General features: G+C 28.2%; 6 protein-coding genes across 10 annotated transcripts in view; 3 read left to right on the top strand and 3 right to left on the bottom strand.

Moving 5' to 3' along the window:
• The first annotated feature begins 761 nt into the window (after positions 1 to 761).
• On the top strand, positions 762 to 4217 carry LOC123268810 (protein sarah). Of its 3 annotated transcripts, none has more exons than XM_044734178.1 (5): positions 762 to 785; positions 1347 to 1612; positions 1700 to 1889; positions 1990 to 2142; positions 3835 to 4217. In XM_044734178.1, the coding sequence occupies exons 2-5, from the start codon at positions 1370 to 1372 to the stop codon at positions 3960 to 3962; spliced, it is 714 nt and encodes a 237-aa protein (XP_044590113.1). In that variant the 5' UTR covers positions 762 to 785; positions 1347 to 1369; the 3' UTR covers positions 3963 to 4217. The 3 variants fall into 3 exon arrangements, with proteins under 3 accessions (XP_044590113.1, XP_044590112.1, XP_044590111.1); XM_044734177.1 differs by lacking the exon at positions 762 to 785 and adding an exon at positions 792 to 931; XM_044734176.1 differs by lacking the exon at positions 762 to 785 and adding an exon at positions 917 to 1056.
• Positions 4218 to 5603: 1386 nt separating this feature from the next.
• LOC123268804 (cullin-5) lies at positions 5604 to 10312 on the bottom strand. Of its 2 annotated transcripts, none has more exons than XM_044734162.1 (9): positions 10183 to 10312; positions 9577 to 9789; positions 9157 to 9348; positions 8620 to 9076; positions 8062 to 8534; positions 7553 to 7972; positions 6658 to 6938; positions 6465 to 6588; positions 5604 to 6371 (listed from the first exon to the last, which is right to left on the bottom strand). In XM_044734162.1, exons 1-9 carry the CDS (start codon positions 10261 to 10263, stop codon positions 6177 to 6179), a joined length of 2436 nt encoding a protein of 811 aa, XP_044590097.1. In that variant the 5' UTR covers positions 10264 to 10312; the 3' UTR covers positions 5604 to 6176. The 2 variants fall into 2 exon arrangements, with proteins under 2 accessions (XP_044590097.1, XP_044590098.1); XM_044734163.1 differs by having other exon boundaries at positions 10115 to 10270.
• Positions 8296 to 20588, bottom strand: part of LOC123268805 (triokinase/FMN cyclase-like) — a 19635-nt gene continuing 7342 nt past the window's right edge. The window contains exons 10-11 of the mRNA XM_044734164.1: positions 8947 to 8952; positions 8296 to 8306 (exon numbers count right to left, since the gene is read on the bottom strand). The gene's annotated coding sequence lies outside the window, so the exon portion shown is untranslated. The remainder of the gene's footprint in view (positions 8307 to 8946; positions 8953 to 20588) is intronic.
• Positions 11348 to 14397, bottom strand: LOC123268807 (ero1-like protein). 2 transcript variants are annotated; one of them, XM_044734172.1, is made up of 7 exons: positions 14262 to 14397; positions 13661 to 14185; positions 12961 to 13164; positions 12474 to 12870; positions 11856 to 12207; positions 11477 to 11770; positions 11348 to 11409 (listed from the first exon to the last, which is right to left on the bottom strand). In XM_044734172.1, the coding sequence occupies exons 2-7, from the start codon at positions 13760 to 13762 to the stop codon at positions 11358 to 11360; spliced, it is 1401 nt and encodes a 466-aa protein (XP_044590107.1). In that variant the 5' UTR covers positions 13763 to 14185; positions 14262 to 14397; the 3' UTR covers positions 11348 to 11357. The 2 variants fall into 2 exon arrangements, with proteins under 2 accessions (XP_044590107.1, XP_044590106.1); XM_044734171.1 differs by lacking the exon at positions 14262 to 14397 and having other exon boundaries at positions 13661 to 14228.
• On the top strand, positions 14697 to 17201 carry LOC123268809 (E3 ubiquitin-protein ligase Mdm2-like). Its single transcript, XM_044734174.1, has 6 exons — positions 14697 to 15137; positions 15267 to 15320; positions 15510 to 15641; positions 15933 to 16087; positions 16166 to 16357; positions 16488 to 17201. The coding sequence occupies exons 1-6, from the start codon at positions 15101 to 15103 to the stop codon at positions 17154 to 17156; spliced, it is 1239 nt and encodes a 412-aa protein (XP_044590109.1). The 5' UTR covers positions 14697 to 15100; the 3' UTR covers positions 17157 to 17201.
• Positions 17351 to 20588, top strand: LOC123268808 (CAAX prenyl protease 1 homolog). Its single transcript, XM_044734173.1, has 6 exons — positions 17351 to 17930; positions 18009 to 18155; positions 19047 to 19250; positions 19332 to 19856; positions 19973 to 20116; positions 20190 to 20588. Exons 1-6 carry the CDS (start codon positions 17832 to 17834, stop codon positions 20406 to 20408), a joined length of 1338 nt encoding a protein of 445 aa, XP_044590108.1. The 5' UTR covers positions 17351 to 17831; the 3' UTR covers positions 20409 to 20588.

Below are 20588 nucleotides of genomic sequence, written 5' to 3'. Positions count from 1 at the left end.
TTTTTTTCCAAAAATGCTCTTTTGAGTTTCCAAAAAATAAACAAAATCTACATATTTTTATATTTTTAGAGAGTGTTTGCACGCTTATATGTGAAAATTTAAATTTGTCGGATAAGAAAAAAATTATTATTTCCACGAGAGGTTATAAAAATAAAAAAATTCTCTTGTAGGTTTTGATCAAATCTACAAGAGAATTTTTTATTTTTTTTGTTTTAACCATTTTTTTAGTCGTGAAAGCTTAAAAATCGAATCTAGCCATTTCGGGAGTAATATGAAAAAATGCTCTTGAAAATAAAGGAAAAAACTTTAAAATAGTTGAATTTCATTGATTTTGATAAATATATATTTCTAATATTTCCAAACAAAAATTTAATTTCAAAATTGCAGCTCAAATAACGAATTTAATAAATTTTTGAAAAATGCTCTTACAGAAAATTAAAATACACGCCATTATCACTTTGAAAAATTGTGCTAATCGATATTTTCATGAAGATATCGATTGTTAAAGTTTTCAATTGTCGGTTGTCGGCTGAATTTACACTCATCCTTCTAAGTGTTTTTTAAAATAATTTAAAGTGTTAATTTAGAGACAAAAAAATTTTCATTTTTAAAAACAATAAAATTTTCACAGCTGCGCAATTTTGACCACGAAAAAAATTCTAAAAAAAAAAATTATTTTCAAAAGAATCTATTTTATCGACTATGACAATGACGTCATCGTAATAATTTTCATGCTCACGCTTTCTCTCTCATTCGTCATTATTTATCTTTTATGTATAAGTGATGTAAGTGTATATATACACACTGAAAAATATTAAGTAATTGTTGATATAAAAATAATAATTAACAATGTTCAAGTAATCAAAGATTTTAACTGAATGTTAATAAGTGGAATTGACTTTTGATTGCAAAAGATCAAAACAATTCACTAGTATTATTTATTATTATTATTATTATTACTACTGTTATTATTATTATAGCATCATTATCGTATGTAATAGTGATATTCAAAAGGTATTGAATTGTTGATTGTTAAATACGAGTATATATCAAAAGGTAATAACAATAACAATAGCAGTAAAAAACTTATTTATTACATACTTCCTCAGTAACCAGTCAATTAAAATACGTCAACTCTTTCACAATTATTTTTTTTTTATTTAGACATTTAATTGTACGTCTTACTTGATAAATGAGAGTTTAAAAATAATTTTTTTACGCGTGTTAATATGTTTTTAGTCTTATTCAGATTCAGCATTTGTTCCATTTGTTTACAAACAACTTCCATTTTTTCTGACAGCTTGATATTATATTCGTTGATTAGTGCAATCAATATTTTTGTGTAGATTTATTTGTTGACAAGTAAAATATGGATCAGCGTGAACCAGCTTTGGGGGACGAGGAAGAAAAATATGAAAATATAATTATCAATGAAGTCGATGGTCTACCAAATTTACACCCCAACTATCAGCAACTGGAACTCGAGTTCGAAGAAGATAAAGATCGGACGAATACGAGGTCTCTTGATGAGCTGGTGCACGATGAGGATTTACCTACGTCTGTTATTGTAACAAATGTAGATCCACGTGTGTTTAAATCTAATGAACTTAAGGTAACTGTTTATTTATTTTATATTATTTACTACTGTAACACAGACAAAAAATTTGTGATTTTTATTTTATTTGATGACTATTTACAGGCTGAAATTGAAGAATTGTTTAAACAGTTTGGCGAAAACGCGTCGTTTCAATACTTCAAATCGTTCAGAAGAATGAGGGTGAATTACAATTTACCAAGTGCTGCTGCTCATGCGAGGATACAGTTACACCAAGCTAAATTTGGGGATACAAATATAAATTGTTATTTTGCTCAGCCTGTTACGCCAATAGGTTTGTAATTGTCTTTAAAAAAATAATTTTTACTGATGAAAAAAAAAAAAAAAAATAATTAATCATTATTCTATTTATTAAAATGGTTAATTTTGTATAGATATCGAAGATCGGCATCTTCATCCACCAGCATTAACAAAACAGTTCTTAATTTCGCCTCCAGCATCACCACCAGTTGGATGGGCACCTAGACCTGAGGATGAACCACTAGTTAATCATGATTTATTAGCAGCTATTGCAAATTTATCACCAGGTATTAATTAATTTTTTTAAGTTTTTTATTTTACCATTAATTGACTCAATAGTTGAAGTCATAAAAGTACAGATTAAGATTTTCCATTTGGCCTGTGCCTTGGCATTAATAAACTTAAATCTTAAATCTTAAGGAAGTTCGAGCGTAACTAATGAGTCAAAATAATGTTAAAATTTTTTTTTAATTTTAGTTTTCCCAATATTCGTCAAAATTCTTTATTTTAATTTAAAATAACTTAAACAATTTAATAATTTATAAGTTTTACTTATTTAATAAAGTAAAGTAATAAAATGACTTTGGTATTTATTACTTGCCGGAATAAATAAACAGATTTGGCAATAGCGCGTTTGATTATACCCATAACTGAGACATGGATGAGTGTGTGAGTTAAACATTTTTCTCTCTGTAACTATATTTCTATCCTTTTCTTTTTTCTCAGCTGTTGACGCGATGTTGTCAAATCTTTATTTGAATAAATGGCTGACGATAAACAAGTTACAAACATAAAATTTGACTTTAAATATTTCAAAAATTATATCGGTAATACATTATTATTAAATTGTTTTTATATTTTGCAATAACCCAAGTTTCTTGTATATAGTTTTTTATACGTTAAAATTGGGAGGTTAATATTGAAAAAAATAATTCAAGTCTCGACAAAAGTCTGTCCGCCATAAGAGCCCGTGTATAAGAAGATAAAATATGTGATTTTTTAAATTTAATATCTAAGTAACTAAACGGTGAATCTTTTTTAAATTTTGGGATTAATCAAATTACGTATTTATTTATACGTATACTTAATTTCAAAGCTCAAAGTTGGAAATTATTTTTTACATTAGATTCGCTCGAATTTCCTTAAGGGGACCCGGTGGTCTAGCGGCCTAAAATTTAAGCTATTTCAAAAATTTTATTTCTATATGAAGGGAATGACTAATGCTTTCAAATTTTTTTTACACTTATTCTATTACTTATCAACTACACAAAAATGAAAATCAAAACAAAAAAAAAATTTTTTTTAAATCAGAAAAATGGCGCTGAAGTTCCCCTTTGAAAAAAAATGGACCTGAATCGTGGAGGTAGATTGATCTCTACCTCTGATCTGAAATTAAAAAATATGACTGATTTTTAATTAGTGTAAGTATAGTTATCGTCGATACTAGAATGAAAAAAAATGGCGCGTAGTTTAAAGTAAAAATCTGAAATTCGTTTTCAAAAAATATTTTTAACTACGCGCCATTTTGTCAAATATTTTTTTCTTTTCATTCTAGTATCGTCGATAACTATACTTATACTAATTAAAAATCAGTCATATTTTTTAATTTCAGATCAGAGGTAGAGATCAATCTACCTCCACCAGTCAAGTCCATTTTTTTTCAAAGGGGAACTTCAGCGCCATTTTTCTAATTAAAAAAAAAAAATTTTTTTTTGTTTTGATTTTCATTTTTATGTAGTTGATAAGTAATAGAATAAGTGTAAAATAATTTGAAAGCATTAGTCACTACCTTCACATAGAAATAAAATTTTTTAAAATAGCTTAAATTTTAGGCCGCTAGACCACCGGGTCCTCTTAATTATATTATCGATAATTATTATTGTATTTTTTTTTTTGAGCTATTAGATATTTCAGAGCTTAAATTATAAAAAAAAAAACTAATACACTGTAGAAAGTAAAAATAAATAAAATATTTGCAGGAGGAACTCATGAAATACATCCAGGTGGGTCCGGACAACCAGGAATAGTCGTGCACGTATGTGAAAATTCCTCTGAAAACCCAATAAAAAAACTCCCTATACAACATACACGTTGTCCGGAACACTAAATAATAATCAAAGGGTAAGTGTCGTCCACGATGGCTATAAATTGTTAACAATCCATCCAAGTGATATTATAAAAAAAAAGCTACAAGATATCATGCATAAAAACAGTTAACAAGCCACGATAAATTGTTAATTGTTCAATGCAACAACAAATAAATTCCACTAAATAATAAATGCTGTTAATTCACAAATACATTTTTATGTGAGTGTGTGGACACGTCTCAGTATTCAAATAAGGTAAATCAATTAAAACTATTTAAAATAAATGAAATAAGTCAATTCAACTATCAGATATATCTACTTGTTTTTTCTTCGTTTAAAAATAATAATACGGTGTCTCAATGAAAGAATCTCTTATGCTCATTATTGTAACTTATAACTACGCTAAAGTAACAGTCAATTTTATGACTACTGTTCGTAAATAGGAATCAAACATGCAACAAAATAATAATAAAGTAGGCTACTGAGTTTATGATAAAAGATAATAATGAGACCAAAGATTTGATCATAAAATACTATATCAAAATTCCGATGGTATTCATTATAAATATTTATTGATGAACAAGTTAATTGAAAAAAAAAAAAAAAAAAAAAACTAAAAATGTAAGCATAATTATAATAAGATCTTTGATGTTTTGTGCTTAAAATCATTTTGGCTGTAATCAGGAACCCCAATTAAAGGACATTCACTGTTATGCTTCTAATTATCTCTAGCTCTATGTAAATCTATGTAAAATTTTAAATGATCATTTAAAAATTAAAAAAAAAAAAAAAATACATATGTAGAGGAAAAATTATCAAGCTTATGCTCAAGACATCGAATTGAAAAGGCTAATTGTAACTTAATAAATTATCATTAAATTATGCGAGTACTGCATAATTTATAAATACTCAGAGATGAAGAAATTATTCGCATACTCAAGCATTGAAGTAAAGATTTTCGTGTAATTATCATCAAATTGATATCAAAGTTCGCTATAACTACTGCTAAATTTTGATGATCTACTCTTTAAAATTATCAATGTTGACTGTATCTTAAATCTTAAATAAATCTAAATACAGAAATAAAAATAAAATTAAAAACTCTAAATATAATAGATAGTTTACAATCTATTTATCTACTTAAATAGGCATTGATGTTAATGTGAATTCCAGCAAAATGTGTGATTTGGATGTCTGGTACATCCTGAATGAAAATAATTTCTTTCAAAAATATATACACTCAAAATGTTAAGACAAAATGAAAATAAAAATGAAGATTTATGTAATTATATGTATGCGTGTGTGAAATGTGTTACATATTTGTTTATGTACACACATGTAAGTTAACATGATTATGTACAAACAAAGAGGCATCATAAATTATTTATTCTTGAAACAAAGATGCGCTGAATTTAAAATTATCAATTATTAAATTGATTGTTTTTTTTTTTTTCAAGTCGTTAAGAACCAGTCCATTTGTGTGGATTTATTGTTATCAGAAGATTATCGACTGTTGAAATTGTAATTAAATGAAATCAAATATAAAGTGTATAAGAAATCTAATTGTCTGTTAATTTATTTATAAATTACATTTTCAATTATCCTATGTTTCCTAGGATGTTCTAAAAGAAGTTATTAATGCAAAAGAATAAAGACTAATATTAGAATGACAAAAAAAATTTATTTTTATCTTGATAATTATTTTATCCAAAATGTTACATTTTTATAAATAAGTTAGGCCGTCTTGATTTTATCTAAATTGACGACACTGGAAGGCCTGAGTACTGTCGGTTGACAAATTTATCAAGAAAATGTTTATAATTACCAAAAGATTACATCTTCAATTAATTAACTCAAAGTTTACAAAACATTATGTTGATGCGATTGTTGTAACTTTATAACATGTATTATTTTTTTATTCACGACAAGTTTTCTGTCAAAAATTGAATTTCAGATCTAAAAAATTTGATAATTTTTTGTTATCAACCTAGCTTGATATGATCTGGCATTAATTAGTAAAATGAAACCAAAAATAATTAAAGAAAATTACATTAACTTCATTATTTTTATACAAATATTTAACAGACGAATCGGTTAAATTATTATCTAAACATTGCTATCGTTTGTTTTACTTACCGAGCTTTGTTTTATTATTTATCATCTTTGTTTCATATTAATATTATAAAAATATATATAATTCGTTACAGAAATAATAGAAAAAATGAATTATTGAGTTATGCCATGTACACGAATGTGTTGATATCGTCTTCGTGTCTCTTGATGTACTTATGCTCGATAAGCCATTCGATTTGTTCTTTAATCATTTTTTTACTCGGCAAAAACATATTTTTTAGAATATCTACTAATTCTGTTTGTAACTGAGCGTTTGTTATTTTTTTCCTCATCTTCAGAATTTTAATTATAGCTTCCTGCAATTTTTAAATAATAATTAATTATCTCGTAACTTCTAAGCTTTAACAATAAATAAATTTTAATAATTTATAATTGGAAAAAAAAATTACCTGAACTCGTAATATCCTAAGTTGAACAATACATTGATTATCTTCTTCTTTACTTCGTTCCGTAGACAATTGTAATCTTCCAATTAAATTTATTCTCCCTCTTTTTTGAAGCTTACCATTTTTTCTACCATTTGAATAAATAAATTAATATATTATGTAAGTGTTAATTGAATAAATTAATCATAAAACTTACATGATAGCAAATTCCTGATTAACCCAAAATTTAGAATTATGAGAAAAATCTTTAGGGCTGCAAGCTGGCGGATCGACTAACACTAATTGCCTTTTTAATTTCGGAAAAGCACAAAGTGACCACAATGTACGTCTTAACTCTGGATCAGGTAACTCTGTTGCTAGTTGAAGATTTTCATAAGATACTTTATCCCTTGGACGTTGGTTCCAGGCAAAAAGGACGGCCATTTGAAATGTCGTAACGTCAACATCAAAACGTCCGACTTCATTTGAAAATGTTAACTAAAACAATAAACCCATAATTTATTCAATTATAAAATATCAAACTTTTTTTAAAGTAAATAATAAAATAAAAAAGGCCATTTGGCAGCCGAAATGGTAGTAGATCTCTCAAGTAAGGAAAATTTATTTTTTATAACATGATATTAATAATAATTAATAATATATAACTTAATTAATTGATTAAAAAAAAAATTTAAGCATTAATTTAAATCTACATCATGTTTATACTAAAATACAGCCAAAAATTATAAAACGTCTGTAACAGTAAAACTGTTTCTTTGAACGAACTCTAAAATGAGTAATATTGAGGCTATTACCACTTCTAGAGAGTGAAAATTAGAGCTTAATAAAAGAGCTTTACGATGCAATTTACCGAACTTCAATATCTTGTCTAGTTCAGTAATTACACCAGTAAGTTGAAGTGATAAAAACATCAATTTTTACGATTTTCAAAATTTCAAAATCCTGCAATTTCCAAACTACTCGCCCGATTAAGCTCATATTTAAACTTAACCTTGGTCTTTATCGATAGAAAAAGTATGTTAAGTTTGAGAAGAATTAATTAGAAATTGTAAACGCTATCATGCTAACACGCTGCGTTAAAAATTACTTACAGTGCCATTAGACATGTGGTGGTACCACTGAAGTTTCCTTCCATTGTGTTTTTTCTTATAAAACTCCTCAACCTCTGGAATATAATCTTCTAGTTGTAATGGCAAGCTGACGGTAACTCTTTCACTGCCTCTCGCCCACGCGCCAGCATTTAATATTTTAATATTTATACTGTCAGCAATAGCTGCACGACACTGCTCTTTAAACTGCTGATTAAGATCCTGAGACACCTTTATATCCTGGAACATTCTCGCTAATTTGTTAACATAATCTGCAGGCATTCCAACTTCTCGCAACCACTCAACCATGTTTTCTTCCTTTTCAGAATCCGCTGATGTGTCGAGAATTAATCTGCGCGTTAAATGTGCTTTGTGATAGCGCATAAATACGTCTTTGTTTTGAACATACTTCAACACTAGTAGCTAGAATTAACATCAAAAGTATTAAATATTATAAAATTTGATAATTAATTTAACAATACATCAATTGTAAAAAAATTAATAAAATTTACCACATCACGTAGTTTACTTTCAATTTCATCAGACGTGAGCTTTTTACTAAGTGGAGTTTTTCTAAGTAACATATCACAGTAATTAGCCAACAACTCTGGACACTTTGACTCCGGCAGCCCGCTGTTATTATTATTAGGTTTACTGTTTACAACAACGGTAGTCGCTCCCGGAGGCTGCTTTGACGGCAATTCTAGTCTGAACACCGTCGCATCGTTTACGACCAGTTTGTACGCTTTATCTCTAGCTGTCAAAAAGCGCGGATCATCGTCAAAAGCTTCTTTAACTAGTTTTGAAAATCTACGAAACTGTTCTAATAATCTCTCGACATATTTTTCCGAGTCCTGAGTAATTACGTCGACAGCTGCCATCATGTCTGCAAGTCCTGCACTCGAAATATGGTCTTCCAGATCTTTTAACATCGGTCCAACTCCATCAGGTACTCGGTCCATCAATTTCAACATCAAACGCAGCTCTAAAAAACATTACAGATGAAGATAATACTTAATCATTAGTTAAAATTAAATTATAGTTATTATTAACAAATAAAAACTATTTACTCTCTGTTTGATGAGTACGAATCATTCGCGGGCATTCCCCTAAAATGGCAGCTTTAAAAGTTGCTACGAGTACTTTGACACAGCAGTCTGTCAATAATTGTACACTGGAACTATTGGGTTCTAAATACTTTTGTGCACGTAGTTCTTCTTCCCGAAGTTTAGCTTCCGCGTAACGCATATAGTGCTCGACACCGTGTGCGTGTAACTGCTCTGGTGCTTTTATCCAATAAAATGACTGAGTAGTTTCGATGTACGCAGCTTCAAAATTTTCCCGATAAATCTGCAGTTTATCATTGGGATTCGAACAGAGATTTACATATGACTCACGTACACCTATTACTAATTGAGAGTCAAATGCTTCTCCATTTCTTTCGGCTCGCACTAGTTTCATTGCTGAGTCTTGTAGTCTCTGTTTTATATCGATGAATATACTTTGATTCCAACTATCTAACATCATCTGTTAAAAATAATTATAATTATTTTATTTTGTTAATTAATAAATTTAAAAAATATATGGTTAATTTAATATTGACTTACTTTTCTAACGAGGCTTTCCTCAGCTTGAGCTTTTTTTTGCACACCAGAACCACCACTACTAGTTTTTCCGGCTAATGATGATTCTAATTGACGAAAAGGTGTCGGTAGATAATTACACTGGGTGAAAAATTTTCTCCATTCTTGTATGTAGGCTTTTAGCAGTGCTTGTTCTTCTTGATGCGCTAAGACTCGCTGTAAATAATTTAATATTGAATAAATGAGTACATTTAATGCGGTAAAATTTTATTATTTTAAAACTTTTAAATAGATTTTAATTTATAAATTGAAATGCTGTCTGAATTACTCTAATATTTTGCTCCGTTTTACATTAAACCAAAGAATGCTAATTTGCTGAATTAATTTTTTTTGCTTTATGTGATTTAAAAATTACAGTAATTAGAAATATAAAAAACGACTTACTTGTTGTGCTTGTTTTATAAAGTCCATAATATCTTCTTTTAAAGCATCTCGCATTTTTTGAGCGCCTTTTTCGTCCCAAAGACAGACAGTGTAAATGGAATAAAATAAATCCTGCCATTCTCCTTGCGTTACTGGCTCTTGTTTCAATAATTTTAATATTATCGGCCGCATAGATGGCCATTTTTCTTCAAATGGTAACTGACTTTTGGGATCCTGAAAAATTAATCATTTAATAAAGTGTTTAATCAGTCAATTGTTGTTTACAACAATGAGAATGAACAATTGAAAAGTTTACATTATTACCACTATGCATGGAATTCTGATTTATGAAAATTAAAATTATATCACTGTATTTGAAAATAGTTTTTTTATACCCCAAAAATTAAAAAACAATTCAATTAATTTTATTAAAAAAATTTTATTAATTGATTTTTTTAACAATCTTAAATGAGATAAGTTGCGGGTAAACATAAAGATTTTTAAGATGATCAATGTTTGTTAACTATTTAATAAATTAAATTTAAAATAAAATATTTACCATATTTTTGTTATTTATCGTCGATTAGTTATTTATCGCAGAACATGTTTATTTAATTACAAACTAACCTTCAATCCGGCCATCGCAAAATTTTTGACATGTCCTATTCCTACTAAGACATATATTTCTATTTTTATATATACATACATCTGTGATACATATATAGGTATATGGAATATGTTTATAACACAAAATATATATGTCCATAAATTTAAGGTTATGAACTGAGGAATAGAATTGGGAATAATTTTTTGCGCCGATGAATAAAAAATGCGGCAAAAATTGAAAAATTACATGTTTAATTATTAAAACAAACTGTATTACAATCAAGAATTATTGTGGTCATTAAAATTATTTTTTAAGGATTTTTTATAATAATATATTGAAAAAATGAGTTTTTAATTACAATATTGTAAGATATATTTCAATAATTTGACATTAATAAATTAATTCTTTAAAACTTAAACAAAAAGAAAATAATAACAAAAAATATATGAATTGTGTATAAATATTGTACCGATAATTAGACAGCGATGATTAAAAATACATTGTTTGAAACTACTCAGAATTAAATAAGTAAAGGAAAAAATTCAATTAAAATTCTACCTGTAATAGAAACCTATACGTACTATTGTTACATCAAAAAACACAAAGCTATTGGACAAACAAATTACTTATCACAGATAGAATCAGGAGTTACAATAATAAATTTACTTATAAATAATGTAGAAGTTGAGATGAATATTTAAGATCAATTACACTGTAATTATCCCAAGTTACTGCAATTATTATTAATAATATATGTTCCTTTGTTATTAAGAAACTTATCGTTATTGTATTCATATATAAAAATAAATTTGTGTAAAGATTTTGGTATCAAAAGATTTAAATCGGAAGAGTGTAGTTTTATACAGTCAGTAGATATAGTATGATAATTATACGGAAAATAATTATTTTAATTAAATTTTTTCTTTTAAAAATCCTCCAAATTTTGTATTGTGTTCAAAAAATTGTTTCTTTTCATTAATTTAAAAATATCAATATCGTAAAAGTTAAAGATTTTTAAATTAAATCCTGACAGATAATGTTATTATAACTTATAGTATATTAAATAAATTATTTTTTATACTTGTATATTAATAGAACTTAATTACTATGGATTTGATTTAATATCTTTTTTGTGTATTTTTATGTGATGTATCTTTTACTAGGTTATGGAAAAATTTTTTTTTCTTGGATGGAATTATCTCATCATTTTTCGGAAGTTCTCCAATTCGAATATACTCTCGGACAATCTAAAAAATAAAATTTTATTATTATTTATAAATATTTTTTATCCAAGTAATTATAAATAGTATTTACCTTCCAAAACCATTAATTAAAGCAACTATTTCACTTCTATCAAGATAAAATTGTTTTCTATCTATATTGTTTAGCGTAGACGACCACGTGTCAAATTTTCCGGAGAACAATACTTTTAATGCTGTCCCAACGCCGTGTACTTGTAATTTACCCCATAATTTACATTTATCGCATCCTACACAGTCCATTATACGTGATATATTTCTAAAATGCTGCCTGAATTCTTCTTTTAACACCTGAGCTTCAGACCCACCATTAAACATAAGACTTTCATCAAAATGATCCGGAAATGATCTGAAAAAAAAATACATTTTATCATTACAATAAATTAAATTATTAAATGTATGACAACAAAAACAATTAGAAAAGTTAAACTCACTTTACGACTTGCAAAATATCCATTACTGCCATTTTAGTATCAACATCTTCAGCTTCATTGCCAGTGTAATATTGTTCCCGTTCTAAATAAGGTGCAGCTTTATAAAGCGCACGTAGTTCTAATAGATACAAAAAATATAAATTTTTCAACCATCCAGGCCCTTCATTTCCGGTAGTCTCTGGCGAGAAACGTCGTTGAAATTCCGGAAGATTAGGCCCCCATTCACTACTCTCGCGGACAAATGCCATGCCTTCTTGACTAGATAATAAATACTTAGCAGACAAATGTATGTTTATACTAGCATGTAATCCAGATATTGCTCGATAAAATGCACGTTTTTCTAAACACATTCCTAAAAAAAAAAAAAAACAATTACAATTGTATTTGAAAAAGAGATGCATAGAATAAGGTAAAAGACCCAGTTATTGACACTGGCCTAGTTATTGACACTTGCAATTTTATTTTAATTAAAAAATTGGTTTTTTGAGAATATTTAATTTTTTTAATTAGAATAAAATTGCAAGCGTCAAACAACTAGGCTAGTGTCAATAACTGGGTCTTTTACCTTAAATAAAATAAAATAATTGAGCTCAATAAAATAAGATTGAAAAAAATTACCATCTATTTTAGAGCTCTTTATAAAATTATGCGGCGAAGAATCAGGTCGGAAACAATTTTCCATATAAATAGTTCTCCATATTCTATGAGCACTGGGCCCTTTGTATCCAGTATACCTTTCAGGATTGAGTAGCAAGTCAACATATTCACCAGGGCTCGTTTCTTTGATACAAAAATTGTCCAAGTTGTCATCATGGTATTGCCATCGCTCAAACTCTTTGTAATTCTTTGAGCTAATTGTTCTATTCAAATATCCGAGCTCTTTATTATGATCCCTAGCAGTCTGTTCACAGTCATTCAGTTTATTTTCAGCTAAATATTTATCATACGGACTTTCTTCATCATGATGATGGAGATCTCTCGGTAAGTCTCCTTTTAATCCAACCGGTATGTCATCCTGGGTTCATAAATATTAAAATTTATGCAAATCATTAATATTAATAAAGATTTATGAATTAAAAAAAAAAAAAAAAAAAAAAAAACTTACAGCTTGACAAGGTTGAACATGACAATATCTTATTGCACATTTACTATCATCAGCCCAAAATGGGCATTCTTTCTTCAAATTAACTTTATAAAAACGGAAGTAATCCCTTAAGAGAAGACTCTGCAGTCTTGGATATATCTTCATATTATTAAAATAATCAACAGTATCAACGTTGCAGCTACAATCATCAATCGATCCTTTTAACTGCAAAAAATTTTTTCACTGTTATTAACAATAAGAAATTAAATAGAATTATTCATTTTCATGATACTAAAATCAATAAACATCAGATAATTTTTGAAATTTTTATAACAAATCAATTATCCTAAGCGTCACAAAAAAAATGTTGACTTTTTAGGAATTTTATTTAACAAAAAATCAAAAATTTATAATTGTCAACTTAAATTAAACAAAACATCACCAAAAAAATTTTTGTGCCACTTGAGATAATAGAAAAAAATATTTTAAAAAATTCGTACTTTTCTTTTTTTTTAATTTCTACATGTAAACTTTTTTTCATAATAATTTAATTGTAAGTATAATCAGAAAAATTTTTAGATGTCTGTTGATTTCAGAGTAATTTATTTTCATAGTATTGAAATTAATAGACATTTGACAGTTTTTAATAATTAAACTGTCAAATGCAACTTTAATTATCGCAAAATAAAAACAAATAAACAACAATTATGTACAAACATACCTTGCAAAAACACTGATCATTTTTATGACTATGGGACCCAAAATAATTGGCCAGCGTCAAATTAACAATTGATATAAATATTAAAAAAATTAATCGTGACATTTTAACAACCAACAATTAAAATTATTATTGCATTTAAAATACATATGCTACTATAGCAACGTCACTATATTCTAGCATGTAATAGCGATCGTCGAACAATTAAAACTTCAAACTTATTTTCCGCCAACATTTGACTTACAAAAAAAATAACAACTAAAATTGTTTATTTAAACCTTGATTATCATTATCATTATAAAAACTGTCGACAATCGTCAGTGCAATTTGTATGCATTTAAGTCACGTACACAATCAGCCTCTTATCTTTCTTAACAAAACACATGTGAAACTTCCCGTTGCACCGCAAGTAATCATTTATTCAGTCTTATCAATTATTTAAACTAATAAATCCACCGAGTAATAATAGTTGACATAGTACAATCGTGGATCATCTGTTATCTGTCAGCCGTCACTAGGATTTATAATCTAGAACAAGTAGAAAAATATCAACTGATCAACTTCTACCAAACCTTGACCTTTTTATAAACAAACTCCCACTTACAGTCCGGGTTATCTCCAAATTATTAAAACTTTTTGAATACCCGGTAGACTGAATAGAATTTAAATACGTGATAACTATCACCTATGAGATTCGATTACGTGGGTTCTGGGTTTTTTACCACGTAGGTTTACATTTTTAAAAATAATTTCATCATTTATTTTTGTTAGATAAAAAAATTTCAAATTACTTCCATTGAATATGATATTTGTGAATTATTTAGTAAATCCATATCAATAATCTATTTTTAATTTTTTAATTAATTATTTAGAACTGTAAAGTCTGAGCGATTTATTTTTCTACTTTTTTTTTCTATTTATATATAAAATATATATTTTACTAAAAAAAAAATGTCGATAAACTCAAATGATAAATTAAATTGAACAGTTTTCTTCATTGTCGATAGACTGTATATATAATGTATAATCTCGCTTACATGTATAGGTGCGTGTATATTTAGAAAACGACGTAATGCGACTACTATGAATTCTAATGTGTGTAAAAATGAAAGCTAAACGTGTTTCTACGTGTCGATTCTTGTGTAAAGAATTTACTACAGTGCGTACATAAGATACCTAGGACGGGTACGCGAATGAGAATTAACAACCGCTGAGAACAGACTGAGTATAGCGTAAAACAGAAGGAGTGAAGCAGTCTAAAGAAGTGTGTAACGTAGAGCATGAATGTATAGTTACAACCGGGTGTAAACTTGTAGACTAGACTGTTGGTTTGGAGTACGAAAGACCTTGAGTATTTTTTTGGACGCGGTTTTAGGCGTTCTTTAATTTTTCTTTAGTTTAAATTTATTTTTTTAAATTTCCAATGGATTTAAATTGACAATTATGAGCCTCTTGAATTCAATCCAACCACCGCCAGCTGGTAAGCATTGTTTTTATCATTTATTTATTTATCTACTAGCTTTATTAATTGATAATGTGATTCCCCACACCGTCACGTTTTTTTTTTATTTTTTTAACGTATATTCATTCAAATCAAATGTGTGCGTAGGTCCGTTGAATCAAGCTGGCTCTTCGTCGTGGAAAAGAAAAGGATCAGATGATGGTAATTATTAATATGTTTGGTTATTGATAAGCTGTTATGAATTATTTTAGATAATCAATAGCTTGATTTAAAACAATGCATGTTTTGTTTTATTATATTTAAGTGTCATAGCTTGGAGTTATATTATGATAAAAAAATTTTTTTTTAATTATTTTATACAGGATAATTAATTTTTTTTATATTTTTTAGAAAATGAAGATCATGATTCGAATGTCAAAAAACCAAGATATTCTTGGTACGTTACATTGGAGAGCGAATCACCACTAGGAACTGATGAAAGTGATACTGAATCTATGTACAGTGTACAAGATCAAGAGACTGGTACGTATTTTTTTAGTATTTTTATTCTTCAGTCAAGCAATCAATTAACAAAGAATCTATTTTTATTAATTTTATATTTATTTAATTAACAATTTTGATCAGGGAGTTGTTTTTATCCAATTTTACATCCTAGTAATTTTTAATCTGTCTGAAAAAAATCAATGTTAAAATTTTAATGTAAATTTAAAATCATTAAAAATTGCACGAAAAAAAAAAATAATAATTCACAACTTGACGTCTTAAAAATACTTATTTAATTGGTGATTAATTAGTAAATTTTTTTTTGCTCAGAATATGCAAGAGATACTTCAGATACTTCTACTACATGGATCAGTACCTCCAATGATAACGCAAACATAGCAGTTGAAGTCGAATTTGAATTAGCAGCATCTGAAACTGAATCTGATAACCCATACTACGATCGAATATCATCATCTGATCCCGAGGTATGTAATGTTTCAACGATTAATCTTTTGTAAATTTTTTTCTTATCAATTTAAACTAATTTTATCAATTAAAACCAGGATGTATCTGCAGTTGAAGTCATGTTATCTCGGAATAGCTTAAGTAGCTCAATCTCTGACTATTCCGAAGAAACTGATGAGTCAATCGCGTCTGTTGACAGTGACTTTGGCCGTCTTTATTTCTATCGATGCATACAGTGCCGTGAGGAAAAAGCAAATCCTCAATTCACGCACTGCGAAAAATGTTTCCAAGTAAGTTATTGTCATTTTGACAATTACAAAACCAATAGTAGTAGTAAATCAGTAATAATCAATGAATAAATAATATTGATTATTGTGGTGATAGCAATAATGCAGTTAATTAATTTGTATGAATATATAGCTCAAAAAAAATTTCTTTCCACCACGACCGAAACGGAAACGACGTAAGAAAAAATTAGACGGTTTGAAAAGCACTGAGGAGAGCGGTGAATCATCGTCAGTGGCAACGTCTTCCCATGTACAGTCAATTACCCATTTTGACTCGGGTTTGGGAATGAGTCAAAGCGATTCCGCAAACGGAAGTCAATGCGAGTCAATAATCGCTAGTAATGATTCGGCTATCGGTAGCCAAAGTCAATATGACTCGGCGGTCGGTAGTCAAAGTCAAAGTGATTCGGCCTCATTTATTGACAGCCAGCAATCAGTTTCTGAAGTAGATAACGATAATCAAATCTCATCAGACTTATTGTTTAACGTTGATACAGTCGATTACAACAAATCTTCGACTTCCGTATGGCTAAATCCTTACTCACCAAATAATTGCTACAAAAGTAGTAGCAGTGAGATCAGTATAATTGATGACGGTAAAAAAAACAATAAGTCTGATGATACCGATAGCAAATTATGTCATGTTTGCACAGTTAAACCAAAAGACGGAGCTTTTGTACATGGAAAAATATTGCATATTTACAGCTGTTATACATGTGCGATTAAAACTTGGAAGCGCACTAGGCGTTGTCCAATTTGTCAGCGTCAAGTTAAAAATGTATCAAAGCTCATTTTTTCTTGATTGAATCCATTGCGAGATGAATAAAAAAAAATAAATTTAAACAAATCGAGATTGATTTAAATTATTTTTTTCTGTAATAATAATAATTATTATTTTTGTAACTATTAAATAACATGTTTATTTTTTGATAATTAATACAGAAAAAAATGTTTATATGTTATGTAAAAAATATTTATTGTGTGAAATGTAACCTTAACAGAATCCTAGAAAATAAATTTATTTTTGGGCTTCTCAGAAGATTCACGACTCAAGGGTGGTTAAGGTTCTAATTATATGAATTTATAATTCATGGAAAGGTAAAAATTGAAGAATCCTTTAATTAGTTCAGAGGATATATACATACATACCTTTTAGTGAGGTCAGGTTTTTGAATCCTGCAGTAATAACCCGCTACGTGCTTACGCTGATCAAACAGCGTCGTTACGGTTGAGCTTGGAAATATTTTTAGTACGTGAAATTACCACGGTAGTGTAGTAGTGCGTCTATGTAAAGTTATTGAACATGTGCATAGAGTAAAAAAGCATAATACCGTCCAAGAACAGCTGAAATTAAAATCATAATTATATATTTACACCGTTGCTTTCTATATCGATCATCAAGACTCAGACGCTGTGTTGTGTACTCGGCGTTTTTTTTATAATAAATACCGCAATTGTTTATTAAATTCTTGCTAAAATGGCGGTATTTACGGACAATGAAGAGTACATACGTTATTCAATATTAGGTATCATTTGGCTTATTTATTTCTGGGAACTTTATTTAAGTTTACGGCAGGTTAGTATTTAATATTTTCCACGTGGCATTTTGACGATTTTTTAAAAATTAATTTGTGTAATAAACTTTTACTTGCAGAGGAAATTGATGCAAAAATTGACATCGCTGCCTGCGTCGTTAGGCGGCTTGATGACTGAAGACTTGTATCAAAAAGCCAGAATTTATGCGCTTGATAAAAATGCTTACAGCAATATTCATGATCTTTTTGCAACGGTTGTTAATACGGTAAATTTATTTAATTAGATATTTATGTATGAAAAATAAATTTTTTTATTTTTATAATAATGTAGAAACAATTTAAAAAATTAGTTCTATTTTGTCCGAAAATACGGAGACATTTTGTATTTTGCCTGATTAGTTATTAATTTAATCTTTCAATAATCAATTAACTGGTGCACAGTATTGACAATTCTATTTAAAGATTAATATATCGCTTTCATGTCAAGTTACTCCGTTTCTTCACTTGGAGTTTATGTTTGATTTTAAGTTGATTAATAATTTATTTATCACGCCACTTGACATTTCATGCGATAATGTTAAGAATAATTTATACACAAAATTGGCTTTTCTTTAGATTAAAATAATAATAACATAATGCTAAGTTCAAACTTGATGATATTAAAATCAACAGACATCTTATAATTTTTTAGATTTTTATAACAATTAAATTATGAAAAAAATTGAGTAAAAAAATACCACAAGGAGAAATTGAAAAAGAAAAAATTTAAATGCGAATTTTCAAAAATAATTTTATTTATTAAAATTGATTTATTAAAAAATTTTCAAAAGTTTACTTGCTTTAGTATCATTTAGACTTGACCATAAATTGCTTTTTTTTTTATGTATTTTAAATAGCTCATAAATATCAATAGATAACTTCTCCGTTATTTTGCCTAGAAATAATATTAACATTGGTTTTATTTGTATCATTTTTTACATATAGTGTTTTAAAAAGTATAGTTAATAATTTTTTTATGCTGTAAAAAAATAAAAAATAGAATTAGTTTATTTTGGTTCACAATCTGTGTCTAAAAATAATATTTTTAACATGCTTATAAATATAAGCATGAAGAAATGTTTTAATATTTTACGAAAAATATTTTATTTATTTTACAGGTTGTAGTACTTACATACGCATTTTACTACTATTGGCAATGGGGTCTTATGATGACGAAATTTATTGGGTTAGATACATCTAACGAAATAATAGTTAGCGCCTGTGTATTAATTATCATGAACACAGTATCAACAGTTATTGATATGCCATTTAAAGTATACAATGTATTTGTACTTGAAGAAAAACATGGTTTCAATAAACAGGTAATTTCTATATTGAATTAAATTTAAAAATTGTTAAAAACTAATAATAAATATTGATACATCGATTTAATTATCCCATAGACGGTGAAATTTTTCATAAGAGACCAGTTTCTCAAATTCCTGGTAGGACAAGTGATCGGGCCGCCATTGTTATGTGGCTTAGTATGGATAATCAAAAACGGTGGTGACTATTTCTTCTTTTACGTCTGGATATTCACGGTTGCTGTCACGCTCTTCATGTCAATCATTTATCCCGAAGTGATTGCGCCACTGTTTGACAAGTACTCGCCACTCCCAGAAGGCGAGCTGAAACAGAAGATTGAAGCACTCGCAGCTTCGTTGAACTTCCCGCTGTACAAGCTGTATATCGTAGAAGGCTCCAAGAGATCATCTCACAGTAATGCTTACATGTACGGGTTCTACAAGCACAAAAGAATCGTTCTTTTCGACACTCTCGTCAAAGAGTACTCTCAGGCAAACGTTAATCCTGATGAAACAGGTAAAGGTGACTATGGCTGTGAAGTTGATGAGGTCCTTGCCATTTTAGTTCATGAGTTGGGTCATTGGCAATTTAGTCATACTCTTAAAGGCTTAGCGTTAGCTCAGGTAATTTTTTTCTTCTTTTTAATAATAATTATCTATTATAAAAAATCAAGAGTATAATATCTAAGTATTATGATTAATATAAAATTGAAATAATTAATTTACTAAATTATTTACAGATAAGTTTTGTAATGAATTTTATTCCATTTGCAAAATTATTAAATTACCAGCCAATTTACACAGCTTTTGGGTTCACTGATTACCAGCCAATTTTCATTGGACTTATTATTGTTATGATGTATATTTTAACTCCTCTAAATACGGTAATTATAAAAATTATTATTAAAAAAAATATATTTAGAAAATTTTAATAAAAAAAAACTTTGGTATTTTCAGTTGTTCGGATTCTTAATGACTGTAAACTCCCGGCGTTTTGAATTCCAAGCAGACGCTTTTGGCAAAAAGCTTGGCCACGCAGCAGCATTGAAACGTGCATTAGTAAAATTACACAAGGATAACTTATCATTCCCGTTATATGACAAGCTCTACTCGGGCTGGCACCACAGTCACCCACCTCTACTCGAGCGTCTGGAAGCACTCGACAAATATGAGTAGACGCTAAAAAAATTTAATTAACAAAAAATCGGGCATAATTACTACAATTATTGTGTAACCACATCAATCATACGTTTAAATCATCATTGTCATATATCATGTGTGCGTGAGTTATGTAACTATTGAAATATTTTTTTCTTCCAAAATATTTATCGACGCGATTAAGTGTCTTTAAAATCA

This window comes from Cotesia glomerata, linkage group LG7, assembly GCF_020080835.1.
Source record: "Cotesia glomerata isolate CgM1 linkage group LG7, MPM_Cglom_v2.3, whole genome shotgun sequence".
In the NCBI taxonomy this organism is placed as follows: domain Eukaryota; kingdom Metazoa; phylum Arthropoda; class Insecta; order Hymenoptera; family Braconidae; genus Cotesia; species Cotesia glomerata.
Note: the sequence above shows the minus strand (reverse complement) of the source record. Positions and strands in the feature narration are given on the sequence as shown.

Excerpts from the sequence above, each read along its gene's own strand:
- LOC123268810 (XM_044734178.1), top strand. The coding sequence starts at position 1,370 with ATGGATCAGCGTGAACCAGCTTTGGGGGACGAGGAAGAAAAATATGAA. Across the intron at positions 1,613-1,699 it reads TTAAATCTAATGAACTTAAG|GCTGAAATTGAAGAATTGTT; the intron begins GTAACTGTTTAT and ends GACTATTTACAG. Across the intron at positions 1,890-1,989 it reads TCAGCCTGTTACGCCAATAG|ATATCGAAGATCGGCATCTT; the intron begins GTTTGTAATTGT and ends AATTTTGTATAG.
- LOC123268804 (XM_044734162.1), bottom strand. The coding sequence starts at position 10,263 with ATGTATGTATATATAAAAATAGAAATATATGTCTTAGTAGGAATAGGA. Across the intron at positions 7,973-8,061 it reads AAAGTAAACTACGTGATGTG|CTACTAGTGTTGAAGTATGT; the intron begins GTAAATTTTATT and ends TGTTAATTCTAG. Across the intron at positions 6,589-6,657 it reads AATCAGGAATTTGCTATCAT|AAAAAATGGTAAGCTTCAAA; the intron begins GTAAGTTTTATG and ends TTCAAATGGTAG.
- LOC123268807 (XM_044734172.1), bottom strand. The coding sequence starts at position 13,762 with ATGTCACGATTAATTTTTTTAATATTTATATCAATTGTTAATTTGACG. Across the intron at positions 13,165-13,660 it reads ATGATCAGTGTTTTTGCAAG|TTAAAAGGATCGATTGATGA; the intron begins GTATGTTTGTAC and ends AATTTTTTGCAG. Across the intron at positions 12,871-12,960 it reads ATGTTCAACCTTGTCAAGCT|GATGACATACCGGTTGGATT; the intron begins GTAAGTTTTTTT and ends TTATGAACCCAG.
- LOC123268809 (XM_044734174.1), top strand. The coding sequence starts at position 15,101 with ATGAGCCTCTTGAATTCAATCCAACCACCGCCAGCTG. Across the intron at positions 15,321-15,509 it reads AAGAAAAGGATCAGATGATG|AAAATGAAGATCATGATTCG; the intron begins GTAATTATTAAT and ends TATATTTTTTAG. Across the intron at positions 16,088-16,165 it reads TATCATCATCTGATCCCGAG|GATGTATCTGCAGTTGAAGT; the intron begins GTATGTAATGTT and ends AATTAAAACCAG.
- LOC123268808 (XM_044734173.1), top strand. The coding sequence starts at position 17,832 with ATGGCGGTATTTACGGACAATGAAGAGTACATACGTTATTCAATATTA. Across the intron at positions 18,156-19,046 it reads TTGCAACGGTTGTTAATACG|GTTGTAGTACTTACATACGC; the intron begins GTAAATTTATTT and ends TTTATTTTACAG. Across the intron at positions 20,117-20,189 it reads TTTTAACTCCTCTAAATACG|TTGTTCGGATTCTTAATGAC; the intron begins GTAATTATAAAA and ends TGGTATTTTCAG.